We start from the raw sequence: 18,198 nt of genomic DNA on the forward strand, positions 1-18,198 counted from the left end.
TTGAAAATGTCCACCGCAGTTGTGGACGAAACGTCAGGAAGAAATTCCGATAGACCACGGCTTCAAAGCCCGGAAAACATTCCTAAATGTAATTAAGGAACATTTGCCACCCACTCAATTACTTATAAAATCTAACCAGAGTTGCAAATTTAATTGCACAATTTTTCTTTTCATCAGCGAGTTGCGGAAATTAGTGCCAGAAAAAGAAGAAAAATGTATTTTCAAGCCAAAATTGGTCAAAATTATCAAATAATTTAACAAATTCAAATAAGGTGCAGCTGCTCATATTCGAGTAAACAAAAGCTCCTGTTAAAATCTAAAGTGGAGAAATTAAAATAAAAAAAACAACAAAAATTATTTTTGAAGAGAGCGAGAGAACCACCGACCATCATATATTGGAAAGAGAATTTGTTTTAACCTCTATTCAAGTTGCTTCCTCGAATGTTTGGAATATATGAATTAATTTATATGAATTTTCCGTTTCCCTTTGTTCCGTTTGGCGTATACCGGGTGTCAATTTGAAAACTTCCCACCCCTACAGGAAAAACTCTAGTTTATACATTGATTCCTTATTTTTGATTTCGATTTTATTTATTGATTATTTTACATCGACACAACGATGTCCAGTTTGCTGTAAACAATAATAAAGTCGGTTTCCAAACTCCTCTCTGACTTTTCGGAACACTTTACCGCGAATTTGACCGGCATTCTGCTGTAATTCGCATTTTAAGATCATCAATATCAGCAGGTTGTGTTTTATAAACAATGGATTTAAGATGTCCCCAAAGAAAGAAGTCTAAGGGTGTTCAATCCGGTGATCTTGGAGGCCATTCAATTGATCTCCTTGTTAGGGAGGGCTCGAAAATAGACTTTTATATTGTTTATAGGAAAATAGACAATAGTTTTAACAAATTGGGTTTTACTGAAGAGCTTTCTCTATTGCTTTTGTAAATAAAAAGTGATTTTTCTCGAAGCAAAATAATCGATAAATCCGAAATCAATTGTTTAAACTAGATTTTCTTCCTGTTATTCAAAGATTTTAACAGTGTAACCTGCTCTTCTAATCTTTTGTATTACACGGAGATTCAATACAATCGGTTTTGTGCCAAACCAACATCCGAATCTACGCAAGTTTAATTGTTTCTACAACTTTGAAACGCGATTATTCAAAATCCTCTGAACAAAAAGTAACAAAGTAGTAACTAATGTAAAGAGAATGGAACGCCCTTTAAAACCATGTGCCACTTGACACCCCTTCCCATTTAAGATTCTAAGGGTCACATCTACCCATCCTAGGGGGTTGAAACAAGGAGGCTAAAAATATTCATCACAAATAATTTGACGGGTTTTTCCGATTTTTCAAATTTCCAACTGCAAGAAAGATATTAAGGGTGCGAAGTTTCCAAATTGACACCCGATATAGTATACTACACTATACTATATAATATAATTTATTTATTGTTAAAACGTCTTTGCCCTACTCTGCTGTTATATATGTTTGTACGGAAATGCTTAAATGTAGTCCTGATCAGTATAAATGGACGATAAATTGAGACTGGAGAGAAGATCACAAGGAGCTTGGAAACGTTTCTAAAGCAACCTGTAACAAGGCAATATTAAAAAAAAACAGGCGGGAAATTTTCTATTATTGTGTTATAGGGGAGCAACAAAAAGGATTTGTCAGAAAAACGTTGGAAGACTCCACTTATCACAAAACTATTTTGCTATAGGCAAAAACAAGATCTGATACTCCAGTGAAAACAGATTTCAATAAAATCCTAAAAAAGTCTGAGTTACAACCCGAAATGCAAAACAAATCTTCTGTATACACAGAGCGATCAAGTTTTCAAAGCGGAAAGTTCAGGGAACGAGTATCAAAAAACAATATAAGTTTGCATTAAAAACGCGTTTTTTTTTGGAAATGCAGGGTGTTTAATTTTGAATAAGAGAAATTAAAAGAAAACGTTTTCTTTCCGAACTGAATGAATAATCCGAACTGAATAAAAGTGATTTTTATTTTATGAAAAAGCAGTGGCGTACCGCTTTTTTCTTTAAAAATCTTCATTATCGTGTTCGTACGGACGCCACTGACAAAACAAAAAAATGGGTTTTATTAAAATCTGTAAATTTATTATCGCTTGCAAAATTTCGTTTATCCGCATCCGTTTGGAAACAATTGATCAATGTAATTGTTTAAGCCAAACTGAAACACTTTGCACCCTTTGAAACATGAAGAGGACAGGGTGTTTGCGTCTCGAATATGGTTTATAATGCAAACTCATATTGTTTTTCGATTATCTACAGTTCCCGGCAGTTTCCGCTCTGGGAACTGGATAGTTACACTGTAGTACATTAAGACAGATAGAGAAACTTGGTTAAATATCTAAGACTCTTGACATAAGGAAAACAAATCCACCACCTGGGAAACTCTAAAGTGATAACATATCGTTTCCAGTGGGACACGTGCCGGATAGCTCTGAACCAGAGCAAACAAAATAAATAATGCCAGACATCCAATGGAAAAGTAATGGAAAAGAAGACAAAAAAAGAGAACCGCCCCTGTCATCTAAGGGTAGTTTTTGCCTATTGATTTTCCATGACATCACTGCGTTTCCCGGCAACCATGGGCATGCTCGTTGCAGTGTCCGATCGACCCTGTCGGAGAGATTTCCCAGGGCCTGAGTTTTCTTGGAGGGTGGATATTTCGTTAAAGATGTCAGGCCGTAGTGCGTGAATAGTGTTCTAGTTTAAAGTGGTGCTCGAGTTTCGTTCGACACCACCATGGGTACCGTTTTGAGCTTTTCGCCTCGTGATAGGTCACGGCAAGTATACAGCACTAGCAGTACCGGAGATTTCGCGTTGAACAACTTTTCCTATGAACAACTGAATAATGTCAAAAACAACAGAGACTCGACTAGTAATAAGGCGAACCTAAGCCATTCCAACACACATACTCGAAATAATATAAATAATAATGATAACGCCCGTATACTATCGGAGAAAAACGCGTTGGAGAAAAATCTGAAAAAGCATTCGTTATTTATAAACGCGCTATCGTGGAAGCGATTTTCAACGTCGAACAACAACAAGAAGAAACAGGAGAATTTGAAAAACAAAAACATCACAGTGTTGATGCAACCATTGGACCTGACGGTAGATAAAAACAAAAATAAAAATATCGAACAACAGCAAAACTCGAAAAAGCCTCCTTACTTTTGCACCACCAAGTCAACGTCACTAGACATTGTAAGAGTGAACAATGCGAATAATACGAACTACAATCTTCATTGTGACAAACTTTCCAATAAGCTAACTTTGCCAAGTCAACGGGAATCAAATCAGGTGGTTCCTGAAGTCGCCACCAAACGAAGGCACATTATTCAAGCTTCAACATCCGAATTGTTGAAATGCTTAGGAATATTTCTGCATAACAGATGCTATAAATTGAGAGATTTCCAAGCTGGCGATGCTGTTATGTGGCTGAGGACGGTGGACAGAAGCCTACTATTGCAGGGCTGGCAGGTAATTTCAAACATTATTTAAAAACGTACCATTAAAATTTTTTCAAAAAACTTTTTCAAATACTGTCAGTTGCGAAGGGTTGAGATATTGGGAACTCAATAAGCCCTAGTCTACTCAGAGTATGCGATTCATAAATATCTATTTTATTTTGTTCCTAGCATTAGTGATATGTTATAAGTAGTATGAAAAGCGAAGATACGAGAACTCAATCAAGCATATTTTACGCGAATTCCATTTTAGGAACTCTGCGGATTTCAATCATAGTTCTTGGCATGTACAAATATAATGTAGATATAATGTAAATTAATGAGTTTAACGAAGAAATTAAAGACATCACCGAAAAGGCACATTTGCGATGACGAAAAGTAATTCGACTTCTGAAAAACAAAGCCGAAAACCGATTTTCTTGACTTGACACATTTAAACTGATTAAGAAATTTTGGTAATAATATCTGGGACTTGATTAATCATATAAATAATTAACATTTAAATTTGCGGTTGACTTCACAAACTTTGATAATTTTAAAAATTCGAAAATGTTTATGTTAGATTAAAGCAAAACTGCGCCTTTCGTAAATATTTAACTAATTTGGTTTTCGAAATAAATTGACTAAAATTATAAATGAGTTTCCATACAAAAAACGTCGAGAAGAAATTAAACAACAAAACTGAGTGATTTAACCTGCCTTTAACCTGAACAAGTAGTAAAATTATAAAATTAGCAATAAAAGAGGGAGATTTTATAGGTTTAAAGTTCTTCAACATTTATTCGGAAAACTGACGATCGATAAAAAAATTATTGATAACTAGATTTTTTAAAAATAGTGAAAACTAAAAAATGACGGAAAAATATGGAAAAATATAAAAACTAGTGTCTTTCAAAGCTGAGAAATACACTATCGGAATGTATAAAACGACATTTTAGAAATACATTTAAGTATCATAGAACGCTCATATTATTAATCATACACAGTTTTGGTTTGATCAATTTTTGTGTTTTTCTTCCTTAATTTTACAATGCAGATATTAATATAGTGCAAAATGGAGCACGTTCGTCAAAAAAGAAAATGCGTACATTTAAACTAAGGTAATAGAAAAAATACAGATTTTCCGTAAACATTCTTTCAATAAGATCTCGCATATTTAACTAAATAAATTATAATAACTTTTATCTGATAAAATTTAGATAACTTTAGAACTTGCAAACAGAATTTTATGTAGAAGCTCATTAAATTGATTTTGAGTTTGTTTAAAGCGACAAGATTATCTTCCAGGAGAAGTTTTAATGGTAATGAAGATAATCGCTGATTTCTATATGAAATTAATACTCTTGAGATCCGGAATTTGTCTTTCCAAAAATTGTCGTTTTGCAATTATGTCATATTATGAAAATTACGTATATTTCATTAAATGAAATTTGCAAAATAAACACAATAGAGCTTCACAAATATTATTACTACATATCTGCAGTAACAACCCCTTAGTTGCGATGACAAAAAAAATAATAAACTTTTGGAAAACACATCCGCAAAGACATTGATTTCTTGACTTAGAAAATAATTTAAAATTTTATAATAATTTTATTATCCATATCTGCCGCTTGAATAATCCAATACATTAACATTTAACTTAAGGAATGTTTTCAGAATTTTTAATAGTTTAAAAAAAAAACGTGAAAGTTAAACATTTCCATAGCTGACTAACTGATAAAGAACCAGAATTATTATGTCGAGCAATACGAACAGTGAGCTTATTTGAACGAACCTTAAAATAAATTCAGAAACCGGACGTTCCTTCAGAAGTATGAGAACTACGCATTTGAGAAAAGCGAATATTTTAAGAGAACTGAAAACTGACAGAAAATTGCTTCAAGTGGGTTTTTTAATTGTTTAAAGTTGAATTATACGCTTCCATAAAAATGTGTTATAACATTTTCGCATTATATTTAGGTGTCATAAAATATTCATATTATTAAACTTGATGTAGAACCTGATTAAATGCTTTTGATATCGACAGAGGAATCGTTCGTTTAAAGCCATTAGATATTTTTCTATCAGGTATCAGTTAATTGATTAAAGCTTCCAAACTATTTTATGTTGTCGAACTCTTCAATAGCAAATAATATAGATATATTTATCTGGATGTTAAATACGCTGTAGCTCGTTTACTTAAAGAATATAATTAAAAATGCATTTTTCTTAAATTCATTTTAATGACAAGAACTTATCAGACAGTTATTTACAGTGTAATTTTTACATCTGTTATGAATTAGAGAATAGCTTTTCGAAATAAAGAAGAAAATAAAACACATTTCGGTAGATTACAGAACAGAATAATAAATTTCTCAATTAAACATGAGGTTATTTAAATATTTAATCAAATTAAAAATAACCCACTTAGCTCAAGCATTTCATTTATTCTTATTGACATTATGATTCAAACAAAAAAGTCACTTAATAAACGTGGCTTATCAAAAAAACATTAGACGAATCGAAAAGCTTTGTCTTGTTCATTGTATTTTTTTATTACTTTTCAATTGCCATTATTCATTAGAAACATATTTACTTAATTAATTTATGAGTTTCGAGACCTTAAAAAGTTGGTTCCACGTTTAATTTAGAAATTAACTGATTTGCAAAACTAACATTTAATAAAAGAGAAAAGGGCTTACATACTGAAGACTGTACAGCTAAGGGATTTAATAGCTGTCCTTTAACCACACAAGGCTAGAAGAATAAATGTTTTTAATACCTTCGCTATTTGGAAAATAATCGTTTGCTGTTAAGGCATTTAGAGATGATTGCAACACACATGTATTTATTTATTTATGACCGTCCTTGCAAAAACCAAAACAGTTTTGCCGTCAATATACGCCCAAACGCACTCTGGAAAAGGGATTTCAGGACCAAGTTCAGGCCTAAACTGGAGTATTGCATGATCGATCCACCCGATACTGCAGACCAGTGCAGTGCAATGACCAATAGCACTTGTGCTAGTTGTAAAATTCTTAAGTAGGTCATAATAGGAATTCGAGTTTTTATTTTGAAAAACCACTGAATCATTAGGCTTCTTATGTAGTTGCAAGAATAATTTAAAAATCTTCATCGCATCAGGCTCAACTTTCCAGTCAATCAATTCAACTTGATGAATTTACCGAAACACATTGGTCTAATAGACACACTTAAACTATATAGGGTGCCCCGGAAGATGTGGGCATGCTCTCCGATTTGAACAGGCAACTTTAAAAAAATATAACAAGTTTCAAAAATATTCCAGAGAGCCCTCTACGGAGATACAGGCCTCTAAAGAAGCCACCTGAGAATCCATTTTTTTTTAAATAACTTTTAGAATACTTCATGCTATTTAATTATTTTTTCATACAATGAACAAGATGAACAACATCATTACTCTTAAAAAGGACCCATAAAAACATTTTCTTTACGATGAAGACGCAAAAATAATGTATTTAGGTAGCTTTAACCTTAAACTAAACAAAAGACACTTTTGATTCATGTCGATAGACAGAAGGGTTTTCGAGGAAAAAATATTTTTAATGAATACGGATTTTAATGAATACGGCGTGCATTACGCATTGGTGGGCTGTGTGTTATTTATTAGTTGTTCTTTTAACATTCGAAAGTAAGGTAACAATTATTTAATCACTTATCTATAGAGTTTGCTACTTTTTGCAACTTATTAAAATTTATCTTATTTTTAAATTCCATTTTTTAATGTATGGACTTACAACATGTGATGCCGTAGAAGCCAAAAAAACTTTACGCGGAACGATTTGCAGACCGAAGATTACCGGATAGAAAAACTTTTGAGAGAGTTTGAAAAAAAAGCGACAGGTTATTAAAAATTCCTCTAATCGCATTATCGTACTTTTTGAGTAGGTAAAACAATAAAATAGTAAATAGTTTGAGGAACATTTGCCAAAGCCAAACACAATCGTTGAAACCACGTGAATCGCAATGCGGTTGCTGAAGAAGATATTTTAAATGCGGTAGAAGCAGATCCTTCAATAAGTGTCCGGAAATTATCTACAGATTTTAGGATCGTTAAGGAAGAGCAATTACATCCTCATCATCTACAAAAGGTTCATGCACTTCTTCCTGAAGACTTTCCATTTCCATTAAGGATGAAATTTTCAAACCGGCTTTTACGTATGCACAAAAATAATGTAAATTTAGTCGGTTCAGTTATGTTTACGGCCGAAGATGGATTTTCTAAGAATGGAGTCATAAACTCCCATAACTTGCATTTATGAGCAGAAGAGAACACAGTTTCAATCTATTAATGTATGAGCTGGAATCATACATTAATATGGAATCATACCCGTGGTTTGGCTTCACCGATCGTCAGATTTCAACTTTTTAGATTTTTTTTGGGATATTTGAAAACTTTAGTGTTTGCAAATCCTGCCGACACTAGGAAAACTTATTAGAAAGCATTAATTTTCATTGCGGCCAAATAAAAAACAATGTTGGAGCATTGTGGAGAACGCAACAATTCTACAATTCTTCGAGCTATGGAGTGCATAAGATTGGAAGGAGCTCATATTGAACCTACATACAAAATTGTTCAGTAAATCCAAATTCAATAATTTTTTTTCCTCGAAAACGGTTTTATTGTTTATCGATATGAATCAAGAGTCCCTTTTTTTAGTTTAAGGTTAAAGCTACCTAAATACATTATTTTCGTGTCTTCATTGAGTAAAAAGAGTAAAAAAAAACTAACTATTATTGTGCTCCACCTAGTCCAGCCCTGGCAAACCAAAATGTTAAAAATGTTTTCATGGGTCCTATTTAAGAGCTATGATGTACTGTTGATTGTATAAAAAATAATTAAATTGCATGAAGTATTCTAAAAGTTATTTAAAAAAAATCGATTCTCAGGTGGTTCCTTTAGTGGCCTGTGTCTCCGTAGGGAAACCGTCTGAAAATTTTTTTATAGAAAGTGTTGTAATGTTTTTTTAACGTCCCCTGTACAAATCCGAGAGCGTGCCCACATACTCTGGGACACTGAGTATACAGGGTGTTGTTTTAATATGCAGTTTAAAAAAATTAAACTGGGATCATACCGATATAAAGCTTAATATTTGGATTTTACTATTCCGGTTCTGTTTTCCAGAAAATTTCCTCCTTGAGAAATTCGCTTTCCGGCTTCTGCGATTGGTTTGCTTTGATGCACCCCATTTTCAAAGCCGATGAGATTATCGGATACCATTACTTCATCGTGATGGGCGGACTGACTTTACACAGCCCCTGTATTGGTAATAATGCTTCCTACAGGGAATCCGCAAACTATTAATAAGTCGTTGACCTGCGTTTTTCTAGGGTAACTTGAGGGATTTGCAAAGTGCAGTGATGCACATTAAGCAGTAGTAGAAGCAGGCAAAAGGCACCCTTGCAAATATATTGCACGTTAATAAAAGAGTTGCAGTTGCGTTAAAAAAGTATGAGCAGTTAAAATGAGTTTCTTCGTTAAAACGAACAATGCCATTAAGTTCCAGTCTTCTCTAATAAAGATATTCTTCCAAAGCAGATAGCAGCTTGGAGTGTTAAATTAAACAAAACCGGAAAAATCGAGCTGAAAAATTTACAGGAATACGCTTTTATGATATTAAAATTCGCCATTAGATTATTCAGTTTGTAAACTAATTATACATATCAACAGGATTCCGTAATAATAGAGTTTTAAAGTCCACCCCATGCGGGAATATAATAAAAAAATAATTACTTTGTTCGAAATTGCGACTTTACAAAAACTTGTTGGAAATCAGCCAATCTAAAAATATTGACCATGACATAGAATCAGGTTAATTGAAGTTATTTTACATGGAAATACTAAGATATATTCAACCTAAAATAAATCAGCTTTTTGAGGTCGACGATTTGGGGTAAGGAATTTACAACAAAATACCTTCATTAATTATATACCTTGATAGCATGATGTTAGCCAAATTTAGGATCCTGCTTATTAGGGTCAACGTTCTCAATTTAAGACCTGATTATTTGCGCAAATTTAGCACAAGTCGCATAGTTAATGTTGAAGCTGATTATTGATTGAGCTCTAGAGAAAAACGACGTAATACTTTTTAATTAATTAATTAACAACAATTAATATAACATGTCATTCAGTCAGAATGTAATAGAGCTAAATATAGCAAAATCAATATTGACCACTGCTGAAGCGAATCCTCCCACTTTAAAGCTTATTTTCGATAAATGCCTTGTCAATAATTCACAGGGATATAGAAAGGACAAACATAATTGAACACCTTAATGTTCCACATGGCCAGTAGAAGCACGTTATTGAACTTATTGGAAAAATTACCTCTATACAATGTTAGAGCGCCAGAAATACACTAGTGAAGAATGATCAATAGGAGTCAATCATTGTTTCCAAAGACTCAATAACCCATCAACAAAATGTATACTTTCCTTTAATTATACCGTGATGATTTGAACACTCACAAGATATTTTAACTTAGACGACTCATTTCAGACAATTGGGTAGACAAATAACATTTCCTGAGGTTAATCCTCAATAGCAGAGAAGAATATCACTATACCCCAGCTGACTAAAAATGAAACAAAGATCTTGAAACATAATCGCGTAATTTTAAATGACGCCCACCAATATTTAAATAATTTTCCTCTTAAGTCCCCTAGCAACCCACTTTTCCTGAGTCCTCATTCGCACTTTCGCTAAAACCGTTTCAATGTCTAAAAATATCAGGGCCAAAAGTGTTTGTTTTTCCCATAAAACTTCCTTTAAGCGGTGAGAAATCAATATCTGGGACTCTTTTGAATAGGTGTGTGTTTGTGTTTAAGGAATTTCTAAGACTACATAAGTAAATTATGATTAAATTTTCAAATTGAATTTTGCAATAGCTGCTCTCACTTTGCCTCAATGCCAAGGATTTAGCGAATTAATGAAGAAAGTAGAATTAATTTATTCCTTGGAAGTTGGAAGAAAACAATATGGGTGTATCCTTAAGCTAAAGTTCTACAAGTGAAGAAACCTTTCAAAAGTGAGAGGCATCACATGTCCTCACTCCACGTGATTTGTACTAAAAAGATTACAGATTTAATCCGTTGTGTTTACCAAGCGTTGACCGTTTTGGTTTCCTGGCTTTAACTTTTAAAGAAATACATGATAATTGTTAATTGTCTTAAATAAGTATATGATTTAATTGCAGGATGTGGCCTTCATAAATCCAGCCAATATTGTCTTCGTTTATATGCTAGTCAGAGACTTAGTTGAAGATGAGGTTGATAGCGAGCAAGAACTTCAGGCTGTGGTGTTAACTTGTTTGTACTTATCATATTCCTACATGGGTAAGTACTTTAAGCTTTAACATTTTCAATCTCAATTACACGTTGATCTTTCGGCCGTAAGAACGAAAAACAAGTTTCAAATATAAGTAGGAAAACTCATAGTTTTTTTCTATTAAAAAGAACGCATCAATCCTGCTCGAGAAAGAAAATTAAAAAAAAAACTCGTTAGTCTAGGCTTCATCTCAACCAACGCTATCCCGTATAAGTGTTTTCAAGCGTTACACAACAATGATGAATTTTCCGTCTCACTATTTCCCAGGCGCTTCCAACGTTGTTTTACTGAGAAATCAATACTATAATTATTAACCTTTTGATTCAGCTTATAAGAGGCTTTTTTCAATACAAAAAGATCACAGATAACAGAAGAAGGTCGGATCAAACCCAATTTAAAACGTTTTAAAATGTCTTTTTGCCTATAAATATTTTCTGTTTATTATTTATTTTCAATTTTACGTATTTTGCAGTGTTTTACATTGCCAAGTTATTATAGATCGAGGTTATTCAATACGTATTTGCTTCAAGCCTTAATCGGTTCTCCGTTTGTTGCAGCGCGCCAGTTATTACTGAGTATTGATTGCTTAGAAACTTTGCCGTTTTTCTTGCCTTCTAACATTGACTATTGCGATTAAAAATTTTGCGGTTTTTGAGTTAAAAATTGTCGTTTCAGGGAACGAAATCTCCTACCCGCTCAAACCGTTTTTAGTTGAAGACTCCAAAGAGACATTTTGGGATCGATGTTTATTTATAGTCAATCGTCTTTCTTCCAATATGCTTCGAATTAACGCCGAACCCAGTAAGTAATTTATAAAATTAGAAAATAAGTTTTTATTAATTAACACAAGTAAATTAATCTGGCAATGAGCAAAATTACAGATTGTAAATTGAAATATGCATCTTATGTGCCTTTAACAAAGAATTTACTATAAATCAAATAAAACAGTACTTGATGTTTTGAAAGCAATTCTACTATCTCTTTCAAAGGATGCCTCAACACCAGTAAATGTATTAATAAATATAGCAATTTACCTGGTACCAGCCTAAATGAGTTTACTTTTTACTTTCTATTAATTCAATTTTTTTTACAAATGCAGCATTTTAAATTAATTAAGAATTAAGGTGACATTTTAATTTTATGTTTTTTTGTTGATAGTTTCTTTCCAAAATTGTTGAAGCATCTTATTGAATTTTGTGGCATTTATTAAATCCATGTTGACCAATATGTGACCTATGAAATTCTTAGTGTTTTAGGTATGGATGGTGTTTTTTAATTATTTTGATATTTTTCCTATGTAAAATTTATGGCATTCGCAAGAAATTTTGTAAGTTACGTTTTTTCGAGATTTAGGTTTTATTTGGAAATTACGCTTCTTATACTATTATCTGAAAGTTCCGGAATACATGGAATAAAAATATTAGGAGCAGATTTATTTTTATTTTGTTATAATTGTGACTTTTCAATTTCATTAATACAATTGTCAATAAAATAATTTGGAGAATAATTGAAATTAAAAACCTATTGTATAAATTGTTATTTTGTCGAAATTAGATTGATTACAAACAATTTTTGTTCGACCACACAAAATTTTCAGAATTTCGTTTTTGTCATTTTCGGATGATTGAGTTGAAATTTAAAGATCAAGTTGTTTTAGTAGGTTTTCTATGTACCTAAGTTTCAAAATTGTCTAAATTCTTTAAATTTATTATATCGAGAAAAGGAATTTGGTAATTTTGTTCTTTTGTAATAGTGAATTTAATTGTTGGTTCTTTATTGTTAAAGAAATGTTTGATCCATGACTAATCATTGAAAATACATCATCGATATAACGCTACCAAATTATTGTTTTAAATTTACATTTATTTATGAAATTTGTTTCATAGTTTTCCATAAAAATATTACTGAAAAAAAGTAATTAAATAAATTATTTATTGGGAATCTTTGATATAGTAACTAGAATTGTTATCGAAACGCCATGGAATTTTTTTAAATTAATTTTTATACTAATTGAAATTTTCTTTAGAAAGGAGAAAATTCTGTATGTTTTAAAAGGCAAAACTTTTTGAAAAATAGGTTACTGTGAAAATGAAGACGAAATGATCGGAGTCGGCCTGGGTAACACTGTAAGGAGTTGCGCTTTTGAATTGTTGAGCTCTTTGAACTGAGTTACTGCGCCGGTGCATTGAGTTGGGGCACTAAGCCAACTACGCAGCACTGCGCTATTTACAAAAAAATTACTGAGTTACCCAGGTCTAGATCGGAGAGAAGCATCCGCCTTTCTTATCACAGTAAAAGTGGCAAAATACATCAATTGCTAGAACATGAATTTTACAAAATGCCTTTGAATGTAAGATCCATAAGGAAAATATGTTTTAAGCAGTCTACTGTAATGGCGTTTTAATACATTGACATCCAATATGTATGTAGAAGAAACGACTAGAAAAATTGTGAAAACGACAAAGAAATAAACCACCAGCGTCAATAAATAATAAACGCTAATCAATAGTTCACCTACATTTTTCCATAAACCTAACTGGGCTAATGGCATATAATCCATCCATCCAATAATTGGATTAAAACAAACATTTTAATTGTCTGTTTTCTCTAGCCTACTTCACTGAAATGTTTTCCGAATTGAAAACTTTCGGACTTAGCCAAATGGCGAGCAATAATTTGACTTCAATGGGTTGCCAAACGGTGGTACCGATAGTGGCTTGTAACAGTGGAAGGGCGCAGGAGGCCTGACGTTTGGAGCAAACCACCACCACAACTTCCACCACTGTGGTTACTCTCGCTTCAGAAGTGAATGGAAATTCGACCAATGTTGTGCGAAGTGTTTCAAATGTTAGCCATAATGGAATCGAGTGGAGATAAACCAATTCATTGGAGTGATGATGTTAGTTTACAGTGTTCATCAATTCTAAATTACGATAATTTCATTTTGAAAGTTGCTGAAGAAAAGTTTGTGAGAGTTGTACCAATCAGGGTATATTGTTATCTTGATTAGTAAAATGTCAATGGCCGTTTATGTAGTAGATGAATGTAGAATTTGCAAGATCGTGCAACGGAGCTTTAAGCGAATCTTTTTTGGTACGAAGAAAGCTTGTTGAAAGAAAAACCAATCTACTCCAAATTTTACTAAATTAAGCAACGCTATAGTTGACATATTAAACAGATTCTCTATTAATTTGTGGTCTAAAAGCCTGACCCATTTGTAAACTTTTCACATGCAAATCGCTCATAATAATTGAGGTCTGCTATGTAAAGCGACACATTTAAGTTCCCGCAATGAAACTTCAGATTATGTTGCTTTTTACCCGAAAAGAAAATAAACAAAATCAATATAACGTTAACTCTGGTGTTTTGCGTGTATACCCTTCTAAAAAATGTTCAAATGTCGTGCCGACTAAGATTAACATATAAATATTTGTGATAGAGAAAGTAATAGTAATTTTCGTAATGTTTTTTTATAAATTTAATTAAGTATGTAGGAAAATTACACTTGGCAACTCGACTTGTTTCTCTCGAAATTTTTTAATGGCTTGACTGTAGATGTCCACCAGTTTTATCAGAATCAAACATTTTTTAAACAAGTTTGTAAGCTTTTTACAACATCAAACCAAACTTTTGTTAAAAATGCCCACTTGCTTAGTTAGCAAACGCAAAAAGAGTTTAAAAGATCCACGTAGTTGATGTTGAACTTGATTATTTTCTTCCAACTCAATAGTTATAAAAGATAGTAAACCGAATTTAATGAAATTAAAATGTTATTATTTGCCCTGTATATAATTAACGATAGTATAGTACTCTTTAAACGTCAGCCCGATATATTTAATTCCGATTTTTGAAAATTTTCGAAAAACTCAAACTCAAAACCAATTGCTTGTATTTGGAAAGCAAATTGATTGTACAGATAATTTTAGTAAAACCTATACTATAATGGTCATTATTAGTTGAAAATTAGGTATTATCGAAATTTTAACAATTTTCCAGGTCGGGGATCGTGCAATTTTCTATATAAAATCAAGTGCCCAGCATAATGATTTTTACTAGGAATCAACTTAGTGTTTAAGTAGAGAAATTTAAATTTACTCATGAAAATATTTAATGCGATCTAACCGAAAAAAAAAACCCTGTAGATAAAGTAAGTTACGTGTAAAAGTATAACCCAAGTTTATACAAGATGCAAAGAAAGGCGTATTTAATGGCTTTACCCTGTATATAAAAATGTTAGTGTGTCCTACCAATATCGTTGGTAGCATAAGGATTCACTGCAAGAAATTATGGTTTGCAATTCTTAGCGTAATATTTAACATAAGTAAGAAAATGAGCGTACTTATACAGTTTTTCTTACAAAATACGTATGATGATTATTATTAATATGTAGGGTGAGTTTTCGTTGTGATGTACCCTGTTGAGATTATTGTTTTTTGTTAATTGTTTTAAGTAATTATATTTGTCTGTGATTTTTTAAATTTAAATGTCTCAGTAAACTGTAGTTATTACTTTCACATGGATCAGATTCTTTGGCAATTAAGGCTGTTGTGCAGGGTGTTCAGTAAATATTCTTACAGTTCCTTATAATTCTTTGGCGGTCACCAAGCGAAGCATTTTCTTCTTTATAAGCAAAAACCAAGCATTTTGAGATGTCTGGTGCTGAATGCTGTTACTTTTTACGATACACAACAAGTAAAATTTATTTAAAAGGTATTTTTTTTGTACTAAAATCGCACCATAATTCGGAGATTTTTCAGTTGAAAAATATAAGTTGACTTTTTAGTTGTTTTGCTCAGTAGATTATTAAAAGACTACCGGGTGCTATTTTCTTATGCAGTAAATTAAATATAACATATACCTACATATTTTTGTTAACAAACAAACTGTGAAATTTTCTTCAAATAGGGCAATAGCTGTGTCCAATTTTTCTTAGTAAAAAAAATAACAAATTTTAACACCGTTTATTTCAAAATGGCCCGGTTCTTAAGCTTTTACTTTTTAACTTTTATAACTCATTCAATGCTTGACTTGTCTGTCTGTGACTGACTGTCCCTCACCAACTTTCTAAGATTCGAGGTTCATTTATTGAACAATCCGTATAAGCTCGATTTTACTTTCCAATACTTATGTTAATATTTAAAATATAGAAAAACCATTTATATATTTATTTAGTATATTTATATAGTTTTCAGTGTCTCGTGAATGTCATGTAACAAACTGTTTATGTATAAAAACGTGCAATTACATTTGATGGTGTTGAGATCGACACAGCAATGTAACATAATTTTTAGAACTTATTTCCGGTTTTTTACTGTTTATGATTAGTCGGATGAACGGTGTGGATGCGTTTATATTATTTGGTTTATTAATTTCCCTTTTCTAAAAGGAAAGACTGTTTGAAAATAAACGTAGGAAGAAAAGCTGTATTTTATTATTAGATGCTTAAAAAATGTTGTTTCATAAGTTTTCTAGTTCTATTAGCGAAGCAAGTTCATAACAATATTTTGTCAAGCCGCTTGATAACTTTCTAGCATACTTTTCAAAAATGCTGTTATATTTCATAATTTAATTTAATTTTTATACTTTTTCAGCCAATTTGAACGCCCCTCATCTTTGAAGTTGAAAATATGCCAGTCAAATGTTCAATATAAAAGTGCAGTGAACAAACCCGTCGACTTTTTTTAAATCTAGTTTTTGCGGTTTTGGAACGAATATGTACTTAATGTTATGATGCAATAATTTCAAGAATGATAAATTTTTAATGTTTTTTAAGAAGACACTTTTTTTAAAGGACACTTACGAGTGGTTTCTCACTGCTAGCAAATATTCTCTTTACTGACAACTTTTCTTAGTGGTATATCTAAGGGTAACGAGAAATACTTTTTGTTCAACTTTTCACTCGCAATTTTTCCATAAGAAAAAATGCCACGCCATCGTTAGCAACAGGAGGACAAATTTGTCCGTTATCGTGAAGATGGGAGCTGAGAACATTATTAAACAGACAATTAACCAATACTCACAAAAACTACCATAAACAAAAAATAAATAAAAACGAACATTTAAAAAAATGAACCGAAGGTAAGGCCAATATCTAAAAAATGTGTCTAAGAAAATTTGAAAACTTGGAGCTTTTCAAATTTCGTTAGCGTGAGATCGGTCTGATAGAGAATGTAAACGTCATATCATCCTTTGGTTTCATATGAAAACATTGTGAAACTCAACGCGTGAAAAATGTATTTCCCCAAAAAACGTCACTAAGAAAACCAGTTAGTGGACGGATTATCTATAGTGTTGGCACAGTTTTATCTATGACCGCAGAAAAGCAATAGTCTAGAAAATAGCCGAAAGCTTTTGCTTTGTAAGTTTTGTAGTTCTACTTGCAAAGCAAGTATTGCTTAAAACAATCCTTAGTCTAGCCGTTTAGTAACTCCTCTATATTTCACAATTTAATTACATGATTAATGACAAAAAAGTAATCAACTCACCTACATTTTGACGTTCACTAATGTTTCCATTGCAGATTTGATGCCTTCAAGTTAAAATCTAGCGATTTCTTGATGAATTAATATAATTTTGATTAGAGTTATTTAATAATTAAATAGTTTTCTAGACTTGAAATAGTAACTATTTTTTAAGTAATGTTAAAGCTTGCCTTAAAGCACAAACCCGGTTATTTTGGCAATTTATATTTGTCACGAACTGAATTCGAACATAATATTCGAATTTAACTGCTCTTTGCGTTTAAACACTTGAAGATGCTCGTGCACTTTTCTTAATTCGCATAAATCAGACGGCTAAACTTAAAAACACAAAATAATTGCATACACCGGTCGAAAAACACTTTTCACTTAAGTGTGAGAGACTAGATTTTTTGACTTGTCTGTACTTAAGTGTGTCAGTTAAATGTGTCAGAAGCTGGAAGTAAGAGACAAATAATAATCTCCCTCTACCTTGTATCTGCTGGAAGTAACCAAAACAGCGTTGGCAAACTATATGAAAAGTATGTAAATTGTGAAATAATTAAAGAGTCTGGAATTAAGGAGTCCATTTTTTCATTGCTGGGGCATTTAAGGTGTTAATTACCTACATTTTAGGAAGGCGTTGTTGCTCCAAATATAAAAATCTATAAAATGAGGTATAAAATTAAAAAAACACGACTTTTAGGCACGGAAAGGCAGGAAAGCATGCATGGAAGACATTAGTTTTACTATTCTTAACACACATTAAATATTGGCTGGTGATCAGAGATTCCACGCATCAATTTTCACATAGATAAACCAAAGGTTTAGGTACTTTTGAAATGGAGTTAAAATTGAAGCACCTACAATCAGAGGAAAT

The 18,198-nt window shown here is 32.1% G+C and overlaps 1 protein-coding gene across 1 annotated transcript; it reads left to right on the forward strand.

The window, feature by feature from the left end:
* The first annotated feature begins 2,640 nt into the window (after positions 1 to 2,640).
* LOC109536949 (cyclin-dependent kinase 5 activator 1) lies at positions 2,641 to 16,280 on the forward strand. Its single transcript, XM_019903435.2, has 4 exons — positions 2,641 to 3,522; positions 10,730 to 10,868; positions 11,536 to 11,661; positions 13,472 to 16,280. The coding sequence occupies exons 1-4, from the start codon at positions 2,782 to 2,784 to the stop codon at positions 13,606 to 13,608; spliced, it is 1,143 nt and encodes a 380-aa protein (XP_019758994.1). The 5' UTR covers positions 2,641 to 2,781; the 3' UTR covers positions 13,609 to 16,280.
* The last annotated feature ends 1,918 nt before the right edge of the window (positions 16,281 to 18,198 follow it).

This window comes from Dendroctonus ponderosae, unplaced genomic scaffold (assembly GCF_020466585.1).
Source record: "Dendroctonus ponderosae isolate FM_Combo_2020 unplaced genomic scaffold, Dpon_F_20191213v2 Dpon_F_20191213_2, whole genome shotgun sequence".
NCBI classification, from domain to species: Eukaryota; Metazoa; Arthropoda; class Insecta; order Coleoptera; family Curculionidae; genus Dendroctonus; species Dendroctonus ponderosae.